Source organism: Falco peregrinus, chromosome 2 (genome assembly GCF_023634155.1).
Source record: "Falco peregrinus isolate bFalPer1 chromosome 2, bFalPer1.pri, whole genome shotgun sequence".
Lineage (NCBI taxonomy): Eukaryota > Metazoa > Chordata > Aves > Falconiformes > Falconidae > Falco > Falco peregrinus.
Window position 1 is genome coordinate 77,446,032 of NC_073722.1, and position 26,518 is coordinate 77,472,549.

General features: G+C 40.3%; 1 protein-coding gene across 19 annotated transcripts in view; it reads left to right on the top strand.

Annotated features, from left to right (window-relative positions):
• TRIM2 (tripartite motif containing 2) overlaps positions 1–26,518 on the top strand; it is a 117,676-nt gene that overhangs the window by 78,083 nt on the left and 13,075 nt on the right. For 18 of the 19 annotated variants that reach the window (XM_027779924.2, XM_027779927.2, XM_027779920.2 and 15 more), the window contains 6 exons: positions 1,122–1,359; positions 7,666–7,817; positions 8,503–8,683; positions 11,759–12,482; positions 21,702–21,805; positions 23,101–23,268. In XM_027779924.2, the coding sequence (XP_027635725.1) occupies positions 1,122–1,359; positions 7,666–7,817; positions 8,503–8,683; positions 11,759–12,482; positions 21,702–21,805; positions 23,101–23,268 (1,567 nt within the window). Of the gene's footprint in view, positions 1–1,121; positions 1,360–2,071; positions 2,122–7,665; positions 7,818–8,502; positions 8,684–11,758; positions 12,483–21,701; positions 21,806–23,100; positions 23,269–26,518 lie in introns of those variants that run through there. The other variant, XM_027779932.2, reaches the window with a different exon arrangement.

Genomic DNA, 26,518 nt, shown 5'->3' on the forward strand with positions numbered 1-26,518 from the left:
GTTTTTCTCTATAATCCTTTTACGATGATCTGGTTATGGAGAGAGGCTGGAAGAACTCTGCCAGCGTACTGCTGATTGCAAAGCCTAAGCTGGCCTTTCACAGAGCCCTTACTAGCAGGTCAGGAGGAGGGCTACTAAGGGGGCATGAAGAGTGGTGCTAGCAAAGCCCTCGGAAGTGGCTAAGAGCTGTGTACCTCTGCAAGGTCACGCTTTCTTGGTTGGCATCTCCTGAGGAATTTGGTGTAGCACTGCTCCACTTAAGAACTGTGTTCTGCTACGGGACTATACTGAATTGCCAGTTGCAGTTGGATGTTGCATGCCCAACAGCTGTTAACTTGATTTTCAGGGCCAGAAGTGGCACTAAGTGTCACCTAGGCCAGTCTGCTGCAGATTGTTGATCACAGAACTTTTGTGTCAGACTTATATTCTGTAAAATTTAGTTTTTCTCTAAACACCTCTACAATACCCAGCCCCAGCCCCCAAGTCGAACAGAAACAAAAATCTCCAAAACTCCCCTTAACATAAACTGTGATAACCTAGGACATGCTTCTCTGTGTAGTAAAGAGAACTCTGTTGATTCTGGCTAATTGCCAAATAATTTTCCTAATTGAAATAAATGGGAAAATTTCCATGGGTTTCATTGAGACCAAGTTTTAGCTCTGAAACACTAAATCCACAAATACAAGTTAGTAAAGGAGATTATATTGGAAAGACAAGGGTCAGCCACCGGCTGGTCAGTTAAAGACACAAACTGAAATACTTGAGGCAATAACATAATGTCTGACAAACTTTATCTGATAGTTTATCATTTTTACTATCCTGTGAGCAGGACGCAGTAGATTTCTGGAGGCATGGATCCACTCGGTACAAATATCTCAAAGAAAGGCATGTAACTCTTCTAATGATGTCAGTTTATTGAATCTTTTTTTCACGTGGCAGAGCAAAAAGGTTTAAAATAATAATAATAAAAAAATATCCACATAACCACTTTTACTTCTGAAGCCTTACTTTTTGTAAGTAGGGGTAGCACTATTTCAAACCAGTTCTTAAACTGAATGGGTTTTTTTTCCTCTTTGGTGATACTGTGCCTTTCTCTCCCCTTCCACCTCCCTTCCCCATAGGTGCTTACAGAATTACATTCCAGCCCATAGCTTAACCCTTTCTTGCCCCGTGTGCCGCCAGACCTCCATTCTGCCAGAGAAAGGGGTTTCTGCACTCCAGAACAACTTCTTTATCACCAACCTGATGGATGTCCTGCAACGAACGCCAGACAACAGCATTGAAGAGTCCTCCATCTTGGAGACTGTCACTGCTGTTGCTGCAGGCAAGCCACTCTCCTGCCCCAATCATGATGGAAATGTAAGTGAGATGAACTCCTGTCATATGTACAGGTATTGACATGGACTGACTAGTCTGGTTTGTTATGGATATTTTGTTATAAAAAGATAGTGGGGGAATTGGAATAACGCTAGTCCTTTGATTTTGTAATATGCCAATAAAAGACAAGTAATTCTTAAAATTAACTCAAATGCCTTTAGTGGAGCACCTTAAAGCAGTCAGGATATTATTTCACCTTACCAGTCATCTTGGGCGGTACTGTCTTTTAGCACATTTGGTCAAAATTGTTGTTCTGCAAGTGCTGACCCTTGTGCCTTTGACTCTTTGGGATGGATTTCCACAGCTCTCTTGCTTGTAGAATCAACTGTTGCCGTGGGAACCTGTGTGCTTCTTTAGGCAGTAAATGGACCTGCACACTGAGTGAGGCAGTACCAAAAGCCATGTAAATAAAAGGGTGTCCTAGCTCAGGATGCTTTTGGGTCAGCACAGGCTAGAAACAGAGTTTCTGTTTATCTGCAGTTTTTTGTGCATCTCACAGATCAGTCCTTGAAGGCTGCTTTGGTGTTTTTTCTTCCACCTACTCTTCTTTTGCCCATTGTCCCCCTACATACACCCCGAAATCATATCGGTGTATTCATTGGCAAGCCCCCAATGGAATAAATATTCCCAGATTATTGCAAGAACAGCTCTAACTCTGCTTACTTCACAATTTTCAGTGTTAACCTGTGCAGCTTCATGGTAGGCATATGAGCTCCTGTCTCGTAGCCAGGCTTATGCAAACATGTAAGTAGATCACATTACAAAGCTGAGCAGTGCTGTGTTGTAAACTGAATGCTATGCTTCTATGCAAGCCAAGAAATATGTGCCAGCATTTTAAAACAACGTTCTGGGAACTGTTTTATTTGATACTCGGTGTCAGTATATTGGTTGTATAGTAACAATTCAGCTGATAGGTAGTGATTACTCTTACAGAGGAACAGCTTGGTTCCATCGCCTTTACTGACCTGCTGGATTTAGGTGGACTTGTAGAAGTGATTTGCTGTATACTCTGATTAATGAATAACTGGTGTAACTTTTTTAACGTGTACTATACCCATGTGTGTATAGTGGCTACTGATTAATACATTCCTAGGGGGTTTTTGCATTTTATTGGTTCTCCTTAAAATGAACCATAGTTCTTTTCTGACACAGCAATTGTGATAGGATCCATTTGATTGTGAAATGCAGAAAAATGTAAAAATGAAGGTATTACTTGTTTTGCATTTTACATTATCAGCTGATGATTCTTTGGGTGTGCTTAGAAAAAACAGGTTTGCCTACGATTAAAAATACATCACCTTGTAGCTCTCTGAGAACTATTTTCCAAGGAAAGGTGGATTTCTAAGTCCTCTAAACCAAATTTACTTGGCTTGCCTTGAAACATAGCATGCCTTTTAGGATGCTGAGTAGTGTGTGATGGGAGTATGTTCTTGCTTCAGTAAGTATCTGGGAGGGTTGGGGGCAGGCTGAGGGTGACTCCAATTTAAAGCTTTGTGGAGCTAGGAAATGAAAAGCTAAAGTGCACACGTTAGTCCTTTTGATGGGAGGAGCTGAGATAAGCTTTGGGGAGAGCTGCTGGAGGCTGGCCAGGTGGGTCTGGCTGAAGGGCAGGGTGCGCAGGGCAAGGTGCTGGGCACTTTAGGCCTGACTGAGGAAATGGGCTTTTGTTGGCTTCATGGGTACACAGCACGAAGGCACTGTGTGGCAAGTGCCTGGCTGCTAGCAGCTTTGCTGGGGGCTTCAGGGGGGAAAGAGGATTGAGGTGGTAGCTAGCGGAGAATGCCTTCACAGAGCCAGCAGTCATTCTGCATTGAATCCTCTCTCCATTAATTTTTACACATTTCTTGGGGTAGGGTCAGGCCCATTGTATTTTTACTATCAAGGGAAAAATTTGCATGAAGTGTATTTCATTTAAATATTAGCAGATTTTCTTTCTATTAGCTTGGAAATAAGTTTCTGTTTAAACAAGTTTTTTTCAATCTTTCCAGCCATGCTGGATTTAAACCTCTCTGATTAAAGTCAGATAGAAACTGATGTGCAGATACTTTCTCATTGGCTTGCCTGTCTGCCTGTAACTTAGTCTTCCTCAGGTCATGTAGATTAGATACTTTGCCTTCCAGTCGGTTGCTTATTCCCACCACTCACATTTTCCATATGTGTGTGTTTATCCTATTCCTTCTGTGCACATCCTGTCATTCTGTCATGGCATCTTTGTTGTGTGTGTTCTTATGAAAAATGAAACTTTGCTTGTAGTATCTTAACACAAGAGATGGTTTCCTGTGCTTGAAGTATAAACAAATGCTTCCTCGTGTTCACCCATCACAGAGCATAAATCTTGTTAAATCAGAGTAATAGGGCACATATGTAATGGCATTTCTGAATGTAACAGAAGATTCTAATTTTCTACCTACACGTTAAAATGAGATTGGCTTTATTCTCAGCTGCTAAACACCTGAAGCTCTTGTTGGATATAAGCAGCCTGGCTTGGAAGCACTGATCTGCAATCATTTAGGGGTAGGTACAGGGAAGGCTGTGAAATTCTAGGTCCATTGCTTCAGAATATGTAATGAGTGGTGTAGCCTTTTTGCAGTCACCCATCCTGAAAAGTCCATGCTTGAGTTTTGTTTGAATTTTAAGTGAAAGCCAGCCCAGAGTCTAGGATCCATGCTTTTACATGTGCAGTGTATTTTCTGCCTATAGAGTGTAACAAAAGAGCATACCCAATATTAAATGAAACATTTGTAACAAGAAAACATGCCTTATCTCCGACCAGCTTTTTCTCAAAAGGTCACAGAACAGTTTGGCAACTTGACAGGTGTAAGATCCTGTCTAGAAAAACATTTCCTGAACTTGTGCAGGTGTTGCTTACTGCCTGTATGCTTCCCTTGGAAAAATAAAAAGCACCTATTCTTTTACATTTTATACCCTGTTTTTTCTCCGCACCTCTGTACTTTTCACCATGTCACTTACTCATCTATTTCATTAAAATATAAATATTTTTTTCTGTACTCTGCACAATATTCAGTGTGTCATTGAGGCTAAATAAAACATTCAGGATGTCAGACTATTAATGAGCATTAGAAATAATAAACTGAGCTCACTGTTGGTGAAATTTTATTCTGCCTCACAAGGAACATTTAATACATTTAGGAAGCAATAGCATGACTGATCCAATCATATCTGACTGAATTGAGAAGTCGTACAAGAGATTTGGGTGGTTAACTTGTATGTAAGCATGTTAAGTCATGATATTCTTGGAAAACTTTTTTTTTAAAGTTTGCTTATAGCTTTCAGGTTTATTGCATGTGTAAGGCAAAAGCTATTACTAGGGAGAACAAAACCCCACATTCTAAATTTTACCAGATATCTGGAAGTGCCCTCAGGTAATCCAAACTAATATTCTTCTAAAACATACATACATTCTTCAAAACATACAAAGCTAAGGTACATCTAGCCCTGGGACAGAGGAATTAAGCATGTGGATGAGATGAGGAAGAAGGTTGGCAAAGAGCAGACTCATCCTTTTTCTCTGGTCTGCTATGTTAATTCAAACAAAGAGAAAGCAGAGAATGAACAATATTGATTTTTCAAATGTGATTTTAGAGAAGAGGGGCTTGTGATTGGTGAGAGCCTTTTTCTCAAGACCTGAACTTTGAAGGGCTGGAATTCATGTGCTTTGGCTTTGTGAAATCTGATTCAGAAGTACCTGCATCCTTGATTATGCAAATTAAAAAGTTCCTGTAAATTCAGTTATACTAGAGTACTGAATATATGCGTGGGTCTTCAATTAGATCATTGTGCTGAAATATGCTGCTCTGGTTTAAGGTGGGAGTTAGCACATGGGATTTCAGAACCAGTGGGTATTAACTCATTTCATTAATGGTGATGGCAATGTGTTCATTGACTTCCATGGAAATACAGCTGAAGCCAGTGTTGGATGCCATAGTATATTCTGCCCTGGAGCTCTCTTCAGTTTGGAAAGGCGGGAGCTGGGCAAATGTCGGGTTTTTTCTGAGATGTTTTGTAAAGCAAACCTGTTATCATGAAATGCTTTCTGGGAATGTCACAAAACATGATGCCCATGCTGGGCATGGCGGGGAGAGAGGAAAAGCCAGTAATACATGTCTGTCTGTAGTTAAAAATTCATCTTACCCGATTAAGAAATGCTAGACAAAATCTTTGGAAATTAGGCTTATCTAGGCACTTGCAGCCTGAATTGTATTAATATTTATTAATTAATATTTCTCCTTCAGCTATGGCACAATCCAAAGATTTTTATGGGAAATGAAAGCTGCTTCACTCAAAACGTTTTGAATTTGACCGAGGCAAAGAAGACTATTTCTATGCAGACATATACATTAGGTCTTTGTGGTCTGCTTGCTATTACCATTCTGGCTTATGTGATTCTCTGGTGCTTGAACGGAGATGAAGAACATTGATTAGGCTAAACTTTATTACACCAATGCGATGTTTTCTTTCTTGTATATGTTGCTGCAAATATAATGATCACGACGTGTTCAGTAACAAACAGAAATATTAAATTATTCTGATCATTGTGTCCAAAGATAAAAATACGGAATAAGGACATGGTAAAATATCTTGAACCAAAGCATTAAATTATGAAGAGGCAGAAAGATGAACATTTGACACTCCTTCAAAAGAAATGACATTTTTTGACCATAGAACAAGACTTAAGAACTTCCTAATAAAATATTGTTCTTGTTGCTTGTTTCTGGTTGCAGATTTCTGAAGCCTTTGAAAAGAATTTAAATCCTAAACTCTGTTTAATTAATTTCCTGTATGTGTCGCAAGATTGCATCACATCTTAGTGCCTACCAAAGTAACTGTCAGGCCTCAGAGGATCTACAACTGTGAGACTGCTAAACTCACAGTGACTAGAGTAGTTTTGATGGGGGGTGTCATTGTTTAGAAGGTATACTTTTTTTTCCTTGTGATATATTTGATCTTACACATTTTATTTGGAACAGCTTTTAGATTTTCTCTGAAGTGGGTTACACAAATGGCCAACAAATGACTAAACCCTCATGGCGTGTGAATCGCACATCTTGTGAAATGAGATAAGAGGAAAGAATGGGAATAAGACAGAAATGAGCTTATCAGAGGAAAATCCCTATTAATACTAATATCATGCAAATCATCGTTCTTACTCCCCCCTCCTAATTCTCAAGATGTCTTGGAGCAGCCAGCTACTGTGTGCAATGCTATTTCAGATCCCTTTGCTCACCTGAAAACAGGCGGTTCTACACAACCATCTTGTTGTCAACCAATATCTCCAGCACAACTGTCTCTGTGCAAGAGTTCTAAGTGCCAGAAGCATCAGCTGAGTTGTTAAAAGATTCTGATGCTATGTTCTGAATGCAAGAGAGCTGCCAAAATCTTGCTTTGAAGCATATACTATGAGCTTCCCTATATACTTTTAATAAGCCTAAAATACTTTGTGCCCAAGGACTTCCTCACTGTAAAAGAAAGCCTTATGCCAAATTTGCATATATGTGCATTATTTTGGCTAACATATGATTGGGGCATGGCACTTTTCTGTTTCTTTCCCTTCATGAATATATTCAGAATTTGGGATATTTATTACATGTAAAGATCTTTTTTTATCTCCAGACAGCATCTTACTGGGTACGTAACAGGTTGAAACAATCTCCTCCTCTTTCAAGTGTAGATCAGCAGTCTTAGTAGAATCTCAGATATGAGGTTTTGATGGTTTTAAGGGATTAGTAATGGGATATGGAGATTTTTCGCTGCAGCACGTTGGTTCATTCAGGGTGTTTTTCTCGAGCAAATAAAAATGCTGTTTGGTGAGCTCCATCGAGTTCATGCTCTGCAGGTGGCCCTGTTAATGAAAACCAGCCTAAGTTTACACTTTCTTTGGCTGATCCTCTGGGGACACTAAGGATTGAGTTAGTGAGGGGACTTGAATGCCCTGGTTTTGTGAGTTGTTTAATGGATTAATTGAGAGAGACACCAAAACTTACTGTTACACAGTATAAAGATGATGGGGCCAGCCTTGAAGGCCAGCATTCCGTTTCCCAGGCTGCTGTTCAGACACTTTCTGATAGAATAAAATGCATTTAAACTGGCATTTTGATATAAATATGTAAGAATAACAGCCATCTTTTATACATTAAGCTATTGCTGTCTAAGAAAGGAGAAACTTTGTCTCAGAGATTGGATAAAAACATGAGTTCAAGGCCCAGTAAGATGTGCTTTGAGTGAAGTTACTGGTGCCATGTTTGAATTCAGCATTGTGCGTTTTTCCAGGTGATGGAGTTTTACTGCCAGTCCTGTGAAACAGCCATGTGCCGTGAGTGTACGGAGGGAGAACATGCAGAGCATCCCACGGTACCGCTGAAAGATGTGGTGGAGCAGCACAAGGCTTCCCTCCAAGTCCAGTTGGATGCTGTCAACAAAAGGTATGGAAACTCCACTGATTATTTTCCATTTTCTGTTCTACCACTGGCTTCCAGTGTTACTTTGGGTAGATGTTTTAATGTGCTGGTGCCATGGACCTTTACCTAGAAAAGAGGGATAGTGAGGCTAGCATAAGGAAAAAAAAAATCCATTGAGTGTGATGCACTGAGGGTTTAGAGGAAAAAGCAAAAGATTCCTATCTGTCTTTCACAAAACAGAGGCCATTAGAAATGTAAGTGTCCTCCAAGGAAGTGGCTTAAAAAGTTGAGAAAAGTACTAGCCAGTCATGAATTTCATGATAAATAAATAATACTGGATGCTTAAGAGACTAGTACAAACACTAAAGTGGCAGAAAGGCTAAAAAAAAAAAAAAAAAGAAATAATGAGGAAGATCTAGTTATATCTTCCTGAGTAGTCACATTTGCATAAAAGACAGAGGGTCTGAGGCCTCGTTGTTGGAAGTGCTTGAAGTCTAATGGCTTTCCACAAGGGAGGGCCCTGGCTTAGCCTTATTTTATCAGACCAAAACCACTGTGTGGTTATAAAAGCAATAAACTTACTTCTGGGAAATGACTGAGTTTAAAGACAGCCTGCTGATGAGATGGCTTCATCAAAAAATACCAGGGCAAGGGCCAATGTTTAATGACTTTTGAAACAGCAATCTTTGTAATTTAATCCCTCCCTCAGGCTTCCAGAGATCGACTCAGCACTTCATTTTATATCTGAAATCATACACCAGTTAACCAACCAAAAGGCTAGCATTGTAGATGACATTCATTCCACTTTTGATGAACTCCAGAAGACTTTAAATGTGCGAAAGAGCGTGCTGCTTATGGAACTGGAAGTGAATTATGGCCTTAAACACAAAGTAAGATGCATGTTTTGTTTCAATGAAAAGCTATTAATTTAATCAGCCGGTTTTTAGAAATGATGCAGGATGCCAGTTTGACAAATTGTGTCTGAGATCCAGAGGAGAACTTTTTCCTGAAATCAAGTGCTGCAGAGCCTGGCTTGTGGGTGCCCAGCCTTAGAAATGGAATCCAGGCGCTGTATGGGCAGGTAGCCCTTGGTGCATGGTATGTGAGGATCTGAAATGGCCAACACACTAAGCAGGTATCTGCTTAAAACCAACATGCTGATGTGCAGATGACAATAAGAACATCAAAGCAAAGTCTGAAATCCTTGGGCAGCAATCCTATGAAGTCCCCAATGAAGATACAGGCCAACATTTCTCTCAAAGAACTGAGCAGGCTTACTGTTTCACTTTAAAGCGCTGTTTTCCTTTCAAATGCCTGGTAACATATTTCATAGTAGATGTCACTGGTTGGAACACCTGAAGGGAGATCTTGTTTTCTCAGGGGAATGCAGAGAGCAATAGATTCCAGAGGTCTATCCACTCTTTTACTTCCTACCTGGATTATTTAATCTTCTGTTTTTCCCCCTATATTGTAGACTAAGCTTCCGAAGAAGAATACAGAAATCTGCACTTTTACAAATAAAAGCCTGTAGCCTGGTGGGTAGAGTTTTTGTTGGGGATTAATAAGTCTGAATCAGGCAAATTAAAGAATTTAGTTCTTGTCTTCCTGGGCATCAGTTGTTTGTTTTATACAAAAGAAAGCTTTCTTCCCTCAAAGGTAGCCTTTAAAAGAAAGTAGCATCAACAACTGGAGTTTCAAGAGTGCCTGATAATATTGGCATCTTTGGGCATTCTCTGCAATTACTGAGCAGCTTGAGCATCTCCAGATGTCTGAAGTGGAAGAATGGTGCGTTTCTGGGTCTGGAACAGGCTTCACCATTAGGAAGGTACTGAACTGCTGAGCCTGTGAAAATGGAGTAATACTAACATGTGCACAAGACGTGCAGGGAGCCCAAAACCCTTGGGTCACAGAATTTAGTCATCTGCAGAGCTAAGCAGCAGCTGAGGAGCTTTTAGCATCAAAAATTTGGACTTAGATGCCAGATTTATCTAAATGTATCCAAGATGTCACAAAACCTTATTTTCGTAGCAAGCAAATATACTCAGGGTGTGTACAAAATTCACAGAAGATGGACTATGATGTTATATTATCTTATTGTTGTTTAAAGGGATTTAAAATAGTTTTAAAACTCTTTTGGGCATTAGACAACCAAATTTTTACAAAAGCTGCACATAAGCAGTAAAAGAGACATCTCCCTTGTTTGTATAAAAAAAGAGCAATCGAAACTGGATTTTACTTCTGAATCAATAGTAGTCCTGCAAAATAATTCAAACCCAAATATTCCATCATTCTGATGATGTACTTTGCAAAACTGAAAAAAATGAAAGGGCTACACTTTACTGAAAGGAAGTTGGTGATTCAATTTCAGTTGTCCAGTGGACTGAAAGAGGCCTTGTGTAAAATGCTCTAAATACATTTTAAATATTGGTTGTGTGTGGTAGGATTTAAAATTTTCCATCTTTGTAGTGAAAGAAAACTGTATTGAGAAAATAATGGTTTTAAAACATAGCTGCAAATTGTCTTCCTCCTCATTCTGTAGTTTGTTATCCCAAGCATAGGAGTTTTTGTCATCCTGGGACTTCATGAGCTATGCTATCTGTTTAACTACTTATGTCCTTGAATGAAGACAAAGCAGATTAGAAATGCCTTGTGTTGAACCCCGAGAGTTCTAAAGATGCTTATAAAAACAGATAACTTGACATTTCAGTGTAGTCTTGAAATTTGTTCCTTCTGTTTTGCCTGCAAAAGATTTTCTGTTGTTATCACTTTCCCTCGTCAGTAATTCATCAGCCAGGATTTTTTCCAGTGGGTGAAAAGCTTTGTACAGTTCAGAAGAAAAACGCGAGAGAATGCAATGTCATGACATTATGCGTCTCAGCAAGGGAAGAGTATCTCATAGCAATAAATATACCCAGTCTCTAAGTTTACTTTAAAATCAATTGAAATGTTTTGAAAATACTTACTTTACAGTGCTGGTCAACAAAGTAACTTCTCTGATCCACAGTAATGTCTGTGCCCTCACAGTTCTTTGTGGGAAAAACATACCACATGTGTGACTGGGTACTTTGGTTTGGAGATTTCATCAGTGGAGAGTATGTGGGGTAGCTGGAATTTTTGGGCTTTCTTGACTGTCATGAATTTCTCTGCTAGGCTGTTATAATTCAGGGATCCTTTTTCCAATTCATTGCAAAACTGGTTACAAAAAAAAAAAAAAAAGTTAGCCTTCTTCCCAGCCCACACTTAACAATTTTGAGGTCAATACTGTTTTAAGGATTTTAGACCAAGGGCCAGAACTGAGCCTGTAATAAAAGGTCTTTCTCAGTCTTAAATATAGAGTAGCTACTTGCTGCCCACCAGAATTTCAGGCTACTCAACCCAGTTCTTCCCAATATCCACAATCCATCCTTTAGGTTTTGCTTTCCTGCCTGCTGAAATGGGGCATCAATTTACCTGCTTCTTCTGGGGAGACTTTTCCTTTCTGCACTTGCTTAGATAGGAATCACACTTTTCCCCAGGATGATATGCATCTTTGTCTGTCGCCATAGTGGAGTAACCCAAGGTTTCCCTTGGTTGTGAAGAAATAATTTCAAGAAGTTTCTTGCAGCCTCCCTTATTAATGGGCCAGATGACTCCAAAATATCTCTTCCTCTGTGTACACAGCTCAATTCCCAGAAACTATCTCATTAACTGTGAGTGCTGAGAGTTAAATGGAGCAGGGTTCAAGCTTCTATGTTTGCGGTTTTTTTTTGTACAGGGTACCTATTTTTTGTGTTGCAGCATGATATTCCATGAACGCGTCAGGGATCAGTGCAGTAATTTTTCTAAAATGAAACTTTCAAATAAACTCTAAAATAAAGCACTATCAATCGGGTTTCTACAAAGGCCTTCAGATATAAAGCATGATAAAACTTACCAGGATAGTTCTTGTAAGATGACGCTAATCTAGTGTTTGGTAATGCACACAGGTCCTCCAGACACAGCTGGATACCTTACTTGAAGGACAAGAAAGCATTAAAAGTTGCAGCAACTTCACCGCCCAAGCCCTCAACCATGGCACTGAAACCGAAGTTCTGCTGGTGAAGAAGCAAATGAGTGACAAGCTGAATGAACTGGCTGAGCGGGACTTCCCGTTGCAGCCCCGTGAGAACGATCAGTTGGACTTCATTGTGGAAACTGAAGGCCTGAAGAAGTCCATTCACAATCTGGGGACTATTTTAACCACCAATGCTGTTGCCTCCGAAACGGTGGCCACAGGTGAGGGACTGAGGCAAACAGTGATTGGACAGCCCATGTCCGTTACCATCACAACGAAGGACAAAGATGGGGAGCTCTGTAAATCTGGGAACGCGTACCTCACTGCTGAACTGAGCACGCCTGATGGGAGTGTAGCAGATGGAGAAATACTTGACAATAAAAACGGCACTTATGAATTTTTGTATACTGTTCAGAAAGAAGGGGACTTCACTTTGTCACTCAGACTTTATGACCAACATATCAAGGGCAGCCCATTCAAACTGAAAGTGGTGAGATCAGCAGATGTGTCCCCTACCACTGAAGGGGTTAAGAGGCGTGTTAAATCTCCTGGCAGTGGTCATGTGAAGCAGAAAGCTGTGAAAAGACCTGCAAGCATGTACAGCACTGGCAAAAGAAAAGAGAATCCCATTGAAGATGATTTGATCTTCAGAGTAGGTAGGTGACTTGTCCGCTACCTATTGACATAATTAAAAACAGTGCAGAGAAACTAGGTGAAAAAATCTACAAGCTGATTTACTGTAAGGTTAAACATGTAAGTAGAGCAACCTGCTAATACCTTCAGGCCTTTTGACTTCCGTTCATATGTAAATTTTAAAAGCAAGTAATTCAGAAATTCTGTTTGCAGCAAATATTTAATTGGTATTTTGGGTTGAGAAATGGATACATTTGATTTGGGATGAAATATTTTACCACCTCTTCTGTATTCTCTTGGGCACCATAAAATGAAAATAAGATCAATGCCTCAGATTAGGTTACATTGCTTCTTTAAAAGGTTGCATGGCAAGAAGGGAAGTAGGACGACTCCTTCTCCAAAACTATTGCCCTAAAGATTAATCTAATTAATTAACCTGGAACTATATAGCCTAAATCCTGTTGTGATACATAGTTATTTCATTATGTCGGCATAGGGCAAAATTACAATTTCCTTTATTTGCCTTTTCCCCCCAGTATCTAAATACTTTTGGTTCTTTATAAAGCGTAATGTTACCTATAAATCTGTGGACTTCTAATGACTGGTAAAAATATAACATCTTGGTATCATTTACTGTGATTTTCTTTCAGGTCTTTTGATGTACTCTGGTTTTAAGCTATATAATAATAATGATGATTCATAATTTGGAAGGTCTGTACAATGTGGTATTGTATTTGTATAATGTCTGCTCCTATAGTTAGAAAATACTTTTCACTTTGCACAGCTGAAGAAAAAAGCAAGTTAATTCTTAATAGGTACAAGCCAGGATTTCAGCAGTACGTGTTAGCAAGTTTGACAACCAGTTAGCAAGGTGGCTTTCCCCTTTGTAGCAGAGAATGGATGGTGGTTAATCCTGGGGGTTTTTTTTTAGTAATTCTATTGAAAATTCATCTGGACACCATTTGTCAGTTGGTTAACCCTGTCCATCTGATTCCCTATCTGTCTTTATTTCTAATAGATTCCTTGTGTTGATAGAGAGTACATGCAATAATGTAAAGGTTTTGTATCAGAAAACGTATTCAGCAAGCATGCTGAATGCTTTGCTTGCCGAATAGGGCAGTACAATGTGGCTTTGGATGAAGCCACACATAAAATGACCAGCTCTCCCAGATGGCCAGTGCATTTCCTAGGAAGAGGATGACCCCAGAAATATAACAACTTGCAGCATTTTTTTACAAAGGCAGTTATATCCAGCTTTGCTGTAACTAAAGCTAAATTTTATGGTGACTGCCGAGTCAAAAGTTAGAAATATGATGTAGAACAGTTCATACTGAAGTCAAGCCAGCCCTACATGGCAGTAACTGTGGTTTATCTTCCCAAGCTGGTAGGCGACCTTTGTTAAATGAGTACCCAGACATAGCCCTTCCTCTAGCAGGAGGGTGTTCTTGGTTGCAAAAGCTATTGCTGTCGTCACCACTGGCAGAGCCCCTGTTAGCAATTGCATGGGGAGAGAAGCCCTTGCATGGGGCAGAGCGATCAGCCTCAGGCTCCTGCTGAAGTACAGGGGGACCCGTGGCTCTTTCCAAATTCAGTTTCACAGCTGGTACTGGTAACAGTGGCAGAGGGTGTGTATAAATGTAGCCTAGCTCGTTATTTGGTCCTTTCTGAGACAGGGTTAAACAAAACTGTTAATAATGTCTGAACGGTGTCTAGAAAGAAAATATCTCTCTAATCTGTTCTGGAACAGCTGTGATGTGTTCTGTGCTAGACAGAGAAGGGTTTGCATGGATAGATGCAGCAGGAAGAGGCCGTGGGTCTGTAGCAGCTAGGAGCCGGGTGGGAAAGCTTGCACGGAACACTGTGCCTGTGAGTAACAGGGGAGGCCTTTACCCGTTGTGGCTGACACCCTCACTGGATGCTAAGCCCTCTTGTTCACCTATATCAAGCATCAATTTGTCCTGGTGTGGAAATTGTAGAGCTAAATACTTAAAAAAACCCAAACAAACCAACCTCCGGAAATGATTTAAAAAACAGTTAATATTCCTATTACAATGCTTTTGGTATGCATTAAAGTAATTTCAGCTTGCGATTTCTGCTTCTGTATCCCTGCTTCTAGTGAGCAGTTTCTAGCCTGACTATCAAATAGTGGTATGGCTCTGGTTTGGGTTTTGGTGCTGGTGTTTGATGGATTTTATCATTTTTTTAGAACTATTCTCACCAACACACCATAAACTCTAGAATTCTTAAATGTTTTCCAAAAAGTGCAAGGCCCTTTCTTTCTGTTGTGATGCGACCATGACTGTGTGCTTTACTTTGGAGTTCTGCCTCCTCCCCTTCTTCCCCATTCTAACCCCTCCCAAAAAAAGAAAAGAAAAGAATTAGAACAAGAGCTACACATGCCTCAAGAGTTTTTGCTTGATAAAACCTCTCAGGAGTGTCCACATTTGGGATATATGGATTGCTATTTTATTGAAAAACTGAGCTGAGAGTAATACTTCATCATATTATGTGTTCAGTCCTCAGCCACCCATTTCACGGAATGACCAGACATAGAGATGTCCCTCTGGGCTTCTGTGGGCTTATGTATGCATCGCCTGAAAGGTCTCTTAAGCCATCACAGCTGTAATGCTCTAGCTTTTTACACTATTCCAAAATATGCAAAATTAATGAAGACAGGTAAAACTTCTGACATTTTCACAGGGATTGCCTTCATGGATTCAAGAGTTCGTTTAGTTCCAGTTTCAGCTCACTTCAAAAAGTTAAGGTTTGGCTCATGTGTTGATGAGGTAATGTAAAATAAAGTTTATCATTGTTTTCCAACACCACTATGTAGCTCTATTTTGAACCCATTGTTGAGTTCTTCTGATAGCCCTGGCCAAATCTGGATATTTTTTTTTTTATATATATATTTGGGCTGCCAGAAGTTTGTACAGCTGTGTTGGAGAACCATACTGTAATATTCCTATGGGCATCCAAGTATATGGAATATGCTATTATATATATGCTAATATAGGGGCTTTTATACACAAGTAAATTGATCAGCTGCTAGAAGAAGATTGTTCTTGTGCTAGTATTAACAGAGATAGCATTAATACAACATTAGTACAGTTAAGTGCTTTCATTCATGGGGAATTGTGTGTTGTATCTGTTGCCAATTCTGTGTTATTCATGGCTTTTAAAATGACATGTGGTTCTATTCAGACATTTTTAAGGTCAAGCTATTGACTGCACATTCATACATTCATGTAATTTATTATTTACAAGAACAGAGTATTTCTTGCTTTCTCCTCTTCTCTCTCAACCATTTATATCCTCAATCTTTTTTAATTTTTTTTTTAAACAGGCGTGATCTCTGAGAGTGTGTCCATGCAGTATCTGTGTAAAATGTACTTAGTTTATACAAATGAAAACAAGAATGTGCATACGATACCCAGAAAATAATTGTTGTGTGATGGTTTTTGCTCCCTGTACAAGTGGTAGGAAGCACCGAAGTGAAAGGGAAGGCTCTTTTCCGTTACCCTGCTTTTGTGCCTTAGACCCATGCTGAGCAGAGGTAGATGGAGGGGAGGGATGCTCACAGTGTCAGCCAATTCCACCTTTCCTGGTAAATCTCTTCCATGTCCTCCAAAGGAGGGTTAAGAGCCATGGGTGCACCAGTTAGCTGCTTTGTCCAGGACCCCACCTTGTGCTCTAGCTCTGCCAAGCTGTGCCGTATGCCTTGGTATTTTTTCTTTTCCGGCACTTTTCGTGACTGGGTTCTTTGAAGCTTTTTAGCAGCAGTGCTGCAATTTCCCACTTCAACTGCTTTTTCTCTTTGTTTATTTATACTTGGGATTGGCATCAGATACAGCCAGATGGGGACTTGGCTCTCTGCTAGAAAGTTCAATTTTCATTTTCCTCAGACTGTGTTTAGTTGTCTGTTCAGTCATGTAACTGAGCATCTAAGTTTAGCTGGTACATTTGATGTATGTAATTCACTCTGATACTTTTTTTTTTAAAAAAAGGGCCTTCTGTCAGCCTCCTTACTAGGTGTTGATGTTGTCTTCTGGTCTGTTACCAATGCTGAAAGCAAATAGGAGCCTTATTGTGAACTTACTCCACATAAAAACTCATGAGCAAGGCCTGTGTAAAAATAGCTTCAGTGCAGTTTAAAGGCAGGCTTAGGGGGAGCAAAGGGATTCTGATTCTTGATGAAGTGTTTCTTTAATTTTCTCTGAAGGCCTCTGCCTGAAACTCTGCATTGGATTGCAGAGGCTCCTCTGATGCGCTTTCATCAGTTGCTCTTCATCCTTTGTTTCAGAACTCTGGAAAAACCCCATTAATAAGTAGTGTGAAATAGCAAGATGTTTTCTATACAGAATTTATATTTCTGTAGAAATAGGAATGCCTAGTAATGGGGAAATAGAATTTCATTTTCCAGTTCGTCAGCTCACATCCCTTTGAGGCTTGTGATGAACTCTTTATGGGTTTGCGATAGCCAGTGTGAAATTTGCCCAGGTCTACATGGCATAGTTTTGCAATCGTACCTGTACCGGACAGGGGGTGAAGAACTGTGACATCACATTGCTGGCAAAATCCCCACCATGGGTCTGATGTCCTGACAACAGAGACCTGGTCTTGGTCCAACTCATGTCATTCAGGTTTTTGCTGCTGTTCCAGTAATGAACTGCTTCTGAGATGCACCTGCCTCTAGGATTTGTGCATACCTAGCTGTGGCAGCAGGGGCTCTGCTGCAGAAGCAAGGCTTTGAGGTGGTCCTGGCCAAGCTCTGAGGGACAGATGCTGTGTAAAGCTAATTAATACAAAACAGCCCAATAGGGGATAGCCCCCAGTAGTCAGGGACTATCTGCCAGAGTTCCGACTGAATTAGTCATTCCTCTTTAAAGGTTACAAACATTGTGTGCCTTCATCCAACAGAATGATTGATCTTAAAATGTACATTTGCATGGGAACTTGGATTAGAAACACTGACATTTATTTTACAATACGCACATAGCTTGTTAACAATCTGATTCAGTGCAGTTTTACTACACAGCCTTTTGTGTTGAAGTTGTATCTGAGAGCATCACATCCTCATAACGTGTAAGATTTGATGAAATATCTTTTGGAACTCTGAGGAAAAAAGAAACAAGCTATGGAACAAGAAAAACAACTCCATGATACCTGTCTATGCAGTATGTGCGTAGACCTTTCCACGCTGTTTAGTTTTATCCTTTTTTTTCAGCACCATGTAAAGAACAGTCCAAAAAGAAGTATTCTAAGTGTTGTAGTCAGGAAAGGAGTGGTACTTACACAACAGGTTGTGGCTACTTGCAACCTCTGAAGTCTCCCCATTAATCTGTAATCTTTCTGCAGGGTTTTTGTATCTCTGAATCCATTCCCTTCCTGCTGGGGCCAGTGACACAGTTTTTCTTTGTGTTTTAGGAAGCTGGTAAATCTAGGTTAGCAAGCAGGGAGGTTATTATTCATATTAGTAAAACTTACAAAGCAAAAAACACTCCTTCTATTACTATAAGCATGAAAAATGTACATTGTACAACAGGTTTGTCCAGATGCCCAGCACTTTCAGAGCAGATTCTTATTGCAGTTACATGACGTGATTTTTAACTTCTCCTGTGATGTTAATGGGCTTTAAATTTTGTTCTTGCTTCTTTTTGGTGAAATTCAATCTGGCCTCTGTTGTGCAAGAATAAAAGAAGAAATTATGAAGCATTATATGTATGCTAGATTGTCTTGAGCTGCAAATGGATACTCTTTTGTTGAAAGCGTATCTTCAAAGCTAAATTAATTGGTTTGTGCAGGCTACATTCAGTAATACCAGTAGGAATTAGATAAGTCTAAGGCAAATCTCATTGTTTATTATCTGTATATGGAGATGGTATAAAAGGAGCTATTCCACAGGCCATAGACCTGCTGCCTAATAACTGTTCAGCCTTCCCCTTTTGAAAACTCTGCTGCCATCTCACAGTCTCCAGGAGCTTGCCAGAGAAGTTGCAGTAAAATCTCTGTCTTTTCCTCCTCTGTGCCGCGCAGTAGCTGAGCCCAGGAGGGCCTTAGGGCTGGGCAAAAAGGCACGAAAGACGCAGGCTTTCACCTCTGAACCAGGCTGCTTGGGAAACACTGGAATGAGGATCCCACAACCGTCCTCTGGTTCCAGCCCTGTGTATTTGACATGTCGGTGCCTCCTTCGGCTAAGGAGAGATGGGTGACTGCCAGTGGCTGAGAGATGAGAAGGCAAAGCATGGGGTGCCTTGATACCGGGGGCGGTATCTTGCAGTAAAAATTTTGCTGAAGACTCTCTTTCAGGAAGGTACATCTATAAGACGGGAATCTCTGTTTACAGGCAGGAGCTATCATCCTTTGGTATTAGGCAGTTGCAGGAGCCTGCTTTTCCAGCTTTTTTTTTAACTGCAACTTTACTACAAGCATTCCTCTTGTCATCTGAACTGCTGCCACTGACTGTGCTTGGATCCAGAGCTTTGCTGGCATAGTGAATTATTCAAATCAGAAAGTTCAAAGTTACCTGTTTTCCTCTTGAACATAAGTTAGGAAGTAAGCTGTGTTTCACTAACCTCCGCTTTCTTTGTCAGAGAAATTTGTGCCACTGCAGAGGGGACTATATAAAGGCCTGTGTGCAAATTAGGACCTACATGATGGGTTTAATAGCTGCAAAGTGCTACGTGCAAGGACGTTGCATGGAGCTGAGTTTCATCTGCACACTATACTGATAAATTACTATTTCTTAAACTTTCTGTGAAAGGTGACTATGGCATTCCTGGGTAATTTCTTCTATTTTGCCTTTGATGTATGTTTACAAGGTTCCACTGAACTCTCTGAGTAACTCTTTATGTAGGTCTCTCTTATCTCTAAAAATAAAATTCCTTGACTTTCAAGAACATTTTTCTAAGGGTAAAGAGCATACATTCCATAAAGCTTGTGCTAGTTGGTTCCAGATGCTCTAGCTTATGCCTCTTCTTTGCTAACAAATGTTTTCCCTTTACTCTCAGTAGTAAAAGGAATGCTTCTCCCTTTTCATCCATTCTCTTTGGCTAAAAGGCAAAAAGGAAACTTATCATCAGCATATGGTGGAAAAAAAATCACTGCATGCATCCCTCAGGCATTGCTCGTTAAAAGAATACACAGAAATGGCTCAAGTGTGGGTAACGTAATTGGTAACTCACTGTTCCCAGAGCATGTACTTTCCCCTTGCAGTATAAAAATTGAGAAGTATTTGCCTTGTTTAGAGGACGGAGCATATGGAGTTCAAGAAAACAAGCCTTGAAACAAAGGGACATGCTTGCAACACCAAGCACAGAGGAATTGAATGTTACTTGTTAGCCAGTGACAGGAAATACGCATCCCATAGCCATCACCGCAGCAGAAAGAAGGGTTGTAACTAGCATACATGTAAAGGAATTGTAAAGGAATGAAGCTGGGTTAATTAACATTAATAATATACAGCTGTGGCTTCAGGGGTGGTGGGCTGGCTGATGTGGATAAGGTGCAGCTGTGGCTGGTTCTGCTGAGTAGATAAATAGCTCTAAGGGGGAGGGAGGGGAGGGGAGGGACTGGATTGGGTGAAGAGAGAGCACTGGAGGAAGAGAGGCCTGGAAGAAGCAGAGGGAGGAGAGAGAGTGCCCCAGATGTAGGAGAGACAAGGAGAGGCCCTGGGAGAAGCAAGGGGCCTGGATGAGGAGAGGCTGGCTGGTAAGAGGAGCCTGGAGAAGGAAGACCCTGGATGCAGCAGAGGCATGAAGCAGGGTGGCCTGGCCTGAAGAGGCTGAAGAGACATCCTGGACAGCAGATGAACTGTTCAAACCTTGTGGGGGGTTGGTGGCTGTGCTGGGGCAAGGTGTGGGAGCTGCTTATGGAAGTTAACCTGGGATGGGATGGTAAAAGCCTTGTTGCAGCTGGCTAGTTTGGATAGTGCTGCGACACATACACATCCCTAATGAAAGTTAAATGCAAATTAGAGCAAATATATATGTTTTATATTGGGCATCACAGTAAGAACAGTTTTAATCATTGAGCTCCAGGATATTTTGGACTGACTAAAATAAAAATAAAAGTTTTTTTCAGTTAAAACCATATATTGAAACCAATTAACGTCTCATATGCAGCCAGTGAATTCTTGTAAAAATACTTCCCTAGGAAAAATAGCACTGTATCCAAGTCTTGGAGAGAGCAGCTTACAGAATATTTTTGTTTCAGAATTTATTCATTCATCATGAATAACCTTGAGGTCCAAGATTATAACTGCAGTCTTGTCTAAAGACCCCTGAGCCTTCTTTACAAACAAAGCAGGAATTTGGATACTGTTCCTGTGCTCCAGATGTAATTTGGACCAGCTACTTTACAACTGATCTCTTAAAGACAACGGTTTGCTGTGTGACTCTCCTTGGAACATCTCAAAACAAACATCTTAAGTAATGAAGCACCTAAATTTAATGAACTCTTGTGAAAATTTTACATCTTACAGTTCCTTATCCCCTTAAGCCACTGAGGAAAAGACTTAACAGTGCTATGTAAATCACTGTTGTATTTGTCCTGGGTAAAAGTGGGACCTTTCTGTGTGTATGCTGCTTTATTGGAACCATCCAAGGTCCTTGCGGGAGCATTCCATCTCCAGGTGGTGTTCTTCGTTGGCCCACATGTCCCAGTCATTCAAAACCAGTTCTTCACCTGAGTTTCTCTTTGAAGGGAATTTTTAAAGCCTATGATTGAGAACTGTGTATGAGTGAACAGAAAACTTCCCTGTCTTGGAATGGCCCCATCCAAAGTGATCACCAATATGTTTCATCTCAGCTTTGTGACTTCACTGAGGAGATTTAGCTGATTGTACAAACCCTTGTCATCTGTCCAGGTTCTTATCTTAGCCTCCGCTCCTTTCATTGCCTTCTCAGGTGAATAAAAATCCACAGGTGAAGAAAAGGTCATTGCTTAAGGAAAAACATTTCACTTAGTTCCCTCATGCAAGAGACAAATTGTGAAAGTTTTGATGTGTGAGGGCCAAAAAGGCTGATGGGGGCTTAGATGGCGTACATGCCAAAGAGTAAGAACAAGCCCTGCTCATACTTAGAAATGTGTGTCTGTTACTGAGATGGTTCTTTGAAGCTGCAGCGGTGATAAGACCTCTTCAAAACAGAGACCAAGGACATAATAAATGCATGTGCTGGCATTTAGGTCCTAACTGATTAGTCCTGTCTAACCTGATTTCTTATGTGCTTTGTGTTCAATTTTAGGCACCAAAGGAAGAAACAAAGGGGAATTTACAAACCTTCAAGGGGTAGCTGCATCTACAAATGGAAAAGTATTAATAGCAGACAGTAACAACCAGTGTGTGCAGGTATGAGGATATGCCACTTCCAGTATTTTTCTTTTTCTCCTTGCCCCCGCACCTTTGCCGCCTTTGTAGTCCAGGAAAGATACGTTTTGAACAATTCAATTTGAAAATACAGAGGAAGCTTAACTTGTTTATCATCCATTACCATTCCATCTTCTTGACCTGCAGCTATCTTTTTCAGATGTTCACTATATCTAGTATGTATATCAGATTTATTTCCTTTCCTTGTGATGTTTGGCAATGAATGAGGAAAACAAGTAGTGCAATAATCTGGAAAAATGCCTTTTTGTAAATATGATTTTACATTGTAAATTTATCACTCTGTGTTTTCAAGTATAAAGCTAGGGCAAGGTGCCATAAATATGATTTCCTAAGTAAATACAAGTAAAAACATAAGCATGTAGATGTCCTTTTTAAATGGCTTTTTGTCTACTTAATTGACTTTTCTGTCTGATATCATGATTAAATCTTTTCTGTGGTAGCGCCCCTGACACTCGTGATTTCTTGGCTTCTGTAACCTGTGTGAAAGCCGAGCTGTGTTTTTTCTTTTGCTTGCCATGTATCTTTTTTACCGTTAACAATTTGTCATCACTCTTCAGGCTGCCCATGTGGTAGCAATGAACAAGGCAGCAGTGTGCGGCTTGTTCTTCAGTATGTGAGAACTAGCAAGCCACATGTAGTAAGAACTTGTTTCCAGGCCTTTTCAAAGAGATAGAGTTGAGTATTCATCAGCCCCCACACACACTGTAATATGCAGCCGCCTTAGAGGAACTTCAGTGTCTAATTACCTGTCCTGGGGACACAACCAGTGGACCAAATTTTTCATGGCTAAAGCACCTCTGAGGAAATGGCCTGATACTTATCCCCAAGCCGAATAATTAAATTCTGAGATTCTCTTTTAGCTTCTATTCCTATCTTTTCTACAGACTTAGTGTTTGACTATGCCCAAGTCACTCAATGCCTCGGTTTTCTCATGTCTAATATGGCTATATGCCACTTCATTCCAGCTGAGGGGGACATTGTGAAGTTTAATTCACCGATGTTTGTAATGTGCTTTGAGAATCACTGAAGAAACAGTGCAATGTAAGTGCAGAGAACGTCTTTATTTTGAAATTAGGACCCAGGTGGAAGCCTCTTCTTAAACTAGGCATATAACTTTCAAATATGGTCTGTGTAAAAGTGCTTCACGTTCCTAACTCTCTTCCTGACTGTAGTGTTCATTACTAAAATCTAATCTCCAAGAAATAGATTATGTTATTATGCAGACTTAATTTTAAAATGAATGTTTTCTGTTACAGATATTTTCCAATGATGGACAGTTCAAAAGCCGTTTTGGCATACGAGGAAGGTCTCCTGGCCAGTTGCAGCGGCCAACAGGAGTGGCTGTGCATCCCAGTGGTGACATCATTATTGCAGATTATGATAACAAATGGGTTAGCATATTCTCATCAGATGGAAAGTTTAAGGTACAAGTTACTATGTGAACTCTCCTGAGGTTTCTCTGTTTTACAAAGGAATGCAAAGTAATTTTATTTTATTTTTTGTTAAGAAACTACATAGCTTGGTTGTAACATCGTCCGGATTCCATTGTTGTGATGTGGAAACCCATGACACAGGCATGCTGTATAATTAATAGGAGGAGGTCACAGCTCTGATGTTAATGTTATACCGAGCAGAGATGATATGTTCCATTTTACAGTCCTACATACTAGGTGCTTGGATGCCTTTCTGTAACTTAGTCAAGGATAGCTAGCGTAATCAAGTCTAGTTGGACCAGCTCAACAGCCTTCATATCATTAGTATGCTGATTAGACAGAAAGGTGTGTGCATGTATGTATATACACACAGACAGACATAAAAACTTATAAGGCTCTTAAGTGATATATAGAGGAGAAAAATAAGGTAGCAGACTGATGATGACTTCCTCTATTTACTCCATACCTATCTGCAAATCAAGTGTATAATTGATGTGTGATCCTATTGGTAATAAATGCAAGGGCAGGCAACCCAGGATGTTGTTCCAGTGCTACAGCATAGACAGGAGTGTTTTAGGTGGGGTGATGTGCACTGGAAAAGTTGAAAGGCAGTAATAATGTCTTAGGTTTCATAAAGCAGAAGTTCTGAGAAAAGCGCACCTCTTACATTCATAGCAACTCCGATCCCTTTAATAGGAGTAAAATAAGGCGGCAGCTGCTACACTACACTGGTGCTTGCCAACCTGCAATATTTATTTTGCTTGGGTTCAGGTGCAATTCCAGAGAGAATTTAAAGTTGCTTCCACGTGGTGCTGTTCTCTGAGAGCGTGTTACAGAGTCTGGCGAGGCATGCTAGAAATAGCCGCCTATAGCAGAGGTTAGCAGTACACACTGCTCAGTGACATAAAGGAGCTGTAGTGAAATTTCTACCACGGTTACTTAGTTCTAGAGTCCTGCATTGGCAATTGCCTTTTTGGCTCATTTTCTGGCAGCCTAATGACAAAAAAACTCAAGCCCTGAGCTGCTCACATGTATACCAAAAAATGGCCTTTCTTTGAGTAGTCTTTGCAAAGTGACAAATGCTATAGCAAATGGGCAATTGTGCTTGCATGTCCTCAACGACCTCCATCTGGGAAACAGACATGTGTACAAAACAATACTAATAAGCAATGCAAGTGTTAAAAAATACAAATTACTTGCATTTGCAGAGAGTATGTGATTTTACTTGTCAAGTAGTTTTGACAATGTACAGCTACACAGGAAAACCTTGGTTTTAGCTGAAGTCCTTGAATGAAATGAAGATACCAAAACAAAACCAAAGAAAGATGTAATTTAGTTAAGAATCCAAATACTCTGAGTAACCTAAGCATGTTTTAAATAGTTATTAACATCTTTAATGTGAACTGGCTTGATCTGGATGCAGCACATAGAGGGCTTGTTTTCCTTCCTTCTCAAGGCATGCTGTAAATCCAGCATTTTGGATGCTGCCAGCTCTGGAGGGAAAAGCCATGGCTCTGGAAGAGCCAGGACTCTATGGGCTGTGTACTACCAACAGGGAGACGGGTATTGGAAAAAAAATAATGAATTATTAAGGTAGTTCCCTCTGACATGGAGCCTAGCTTTGGGTTTAGTTCATGTTTTTGTTGAATCGTAAGAGCTATGTAAAGTCGGCAATGTTTGTGTGGTTAATACAAGTTAATGCATCGGACTTTATAGTTCTTGGGACTAGAAATGAGATGAAACATCACTGATATAAAATACTATTTTTAGATTGAATACAACAGACTATATTTATGAGAGAAAAATATACAAATGCTTGTAGAAGACTTTTATATATGGAGGACAGGCATAATCATACTAGCTGAAGCACTGTACATGTATAAAACAGATCTAGCCTGTGGGAATCTGCGCAGCGCCTTGTAATTTCTTGTGTGTTGGCAATGGCAATTTTTCCAGGGGCTTTGTCAGATTAAATTGGGCAACCTTGCTAAGATACACAGATAAAGGGATGGTGGTGTTCCCCTTCAAAGGGCTGTGCCTGCAAGTCATTGTGGAAGAACTCTGATGCAGGTGGTCTGCTAGTTGTCAACCCGGCATTATTAGGGGGCTGTTTTGAACTTAATCTATTACTGTTGTCGTCCCATTCCTTCTGTATTTAATGACACTTGCTCTCCCGTAGCAGCATTTTAATAGTCATGTGAGCCAGAAGGCAAATTTCCCTTGGAGCCAGGCCCAGGCATCTCCCTGATAACAGCACTGGGCTGACTCACCCCAGCAACCTCCACTGCCAGGCAGAGAAGTGTCACCTTCTGCAGCTGCTGGTAGCGACAGAGGCAGAGGTCCGTTTTCTCAAGGCTGTAAAACTTGCAGAACGCAGAGGTGAACCAACTCTAATCTAAGGTTGCACCAAAACACGAGCTTTTTTAAAAAATGCTTTTTAAAAATGTCTTTAATTTTTTTTTTTCTTTTAGTTTTTAAATTTCATGTTTAAAATGAAAGGCTGTGGTGCTGGCTTCCTCTGAAAATTACTCTGCTTAAAGAAACTGTTACAGAAGACGTATCGCTAGGCTAAGGAGAGAAGAACGCACGGTGAAGCAGCAGTATTAGCTTCCGTGCCAGTGGTGGTGGTCAAATCTAGTGGAGGAACTGGAGAACAGAGCCAAGAGAATGATTCTTGGTCCGCTGAGGAACTTCTTTCTTTTTAATCTTGAAGGGTTGTATCTTAAGGTAGCTTGTTATCAGCCAAACAGGGCTGCACGTCAAGTTAAGATCAAGTTTAGGTGAGTGGGGAAAGATGAAAGGAAACATTTTATCTGTCAGATTTTTATTTTTTCTTGTCTCAGGAGAAGAATTAAGCAGGGAGCTGCTTGAGGCTGGTTGCATGTTCAGATAGGAATAGTTCTGTGGAGTGTGGTTAAGTGGTCACAGTTGAATGAAAAGTCACATGCATGATAAATCCGTGTATTGTGTGACCTTGCAATGTGTGACAATGCTGTACCTCTGCATTAGGGAGGCTCTCAAACAGGAAAAGACGGTATGTTGAAAGTCTGTAAATTTATTCCTGACAATTGTGAACCTTTCAGACAGCAATAAGACTGGTGGAGCTAAACTTAAAGCCCTAAACCTTCTACTTCTACAGTGGAAAAGTCTTTATAAATTTTTATATAGGCTAGCTGATTTTTTTACCTCTAGGAATATCCCACAGCAGAATATTTTCCACCCGGGTAGGGTGACTTTATAA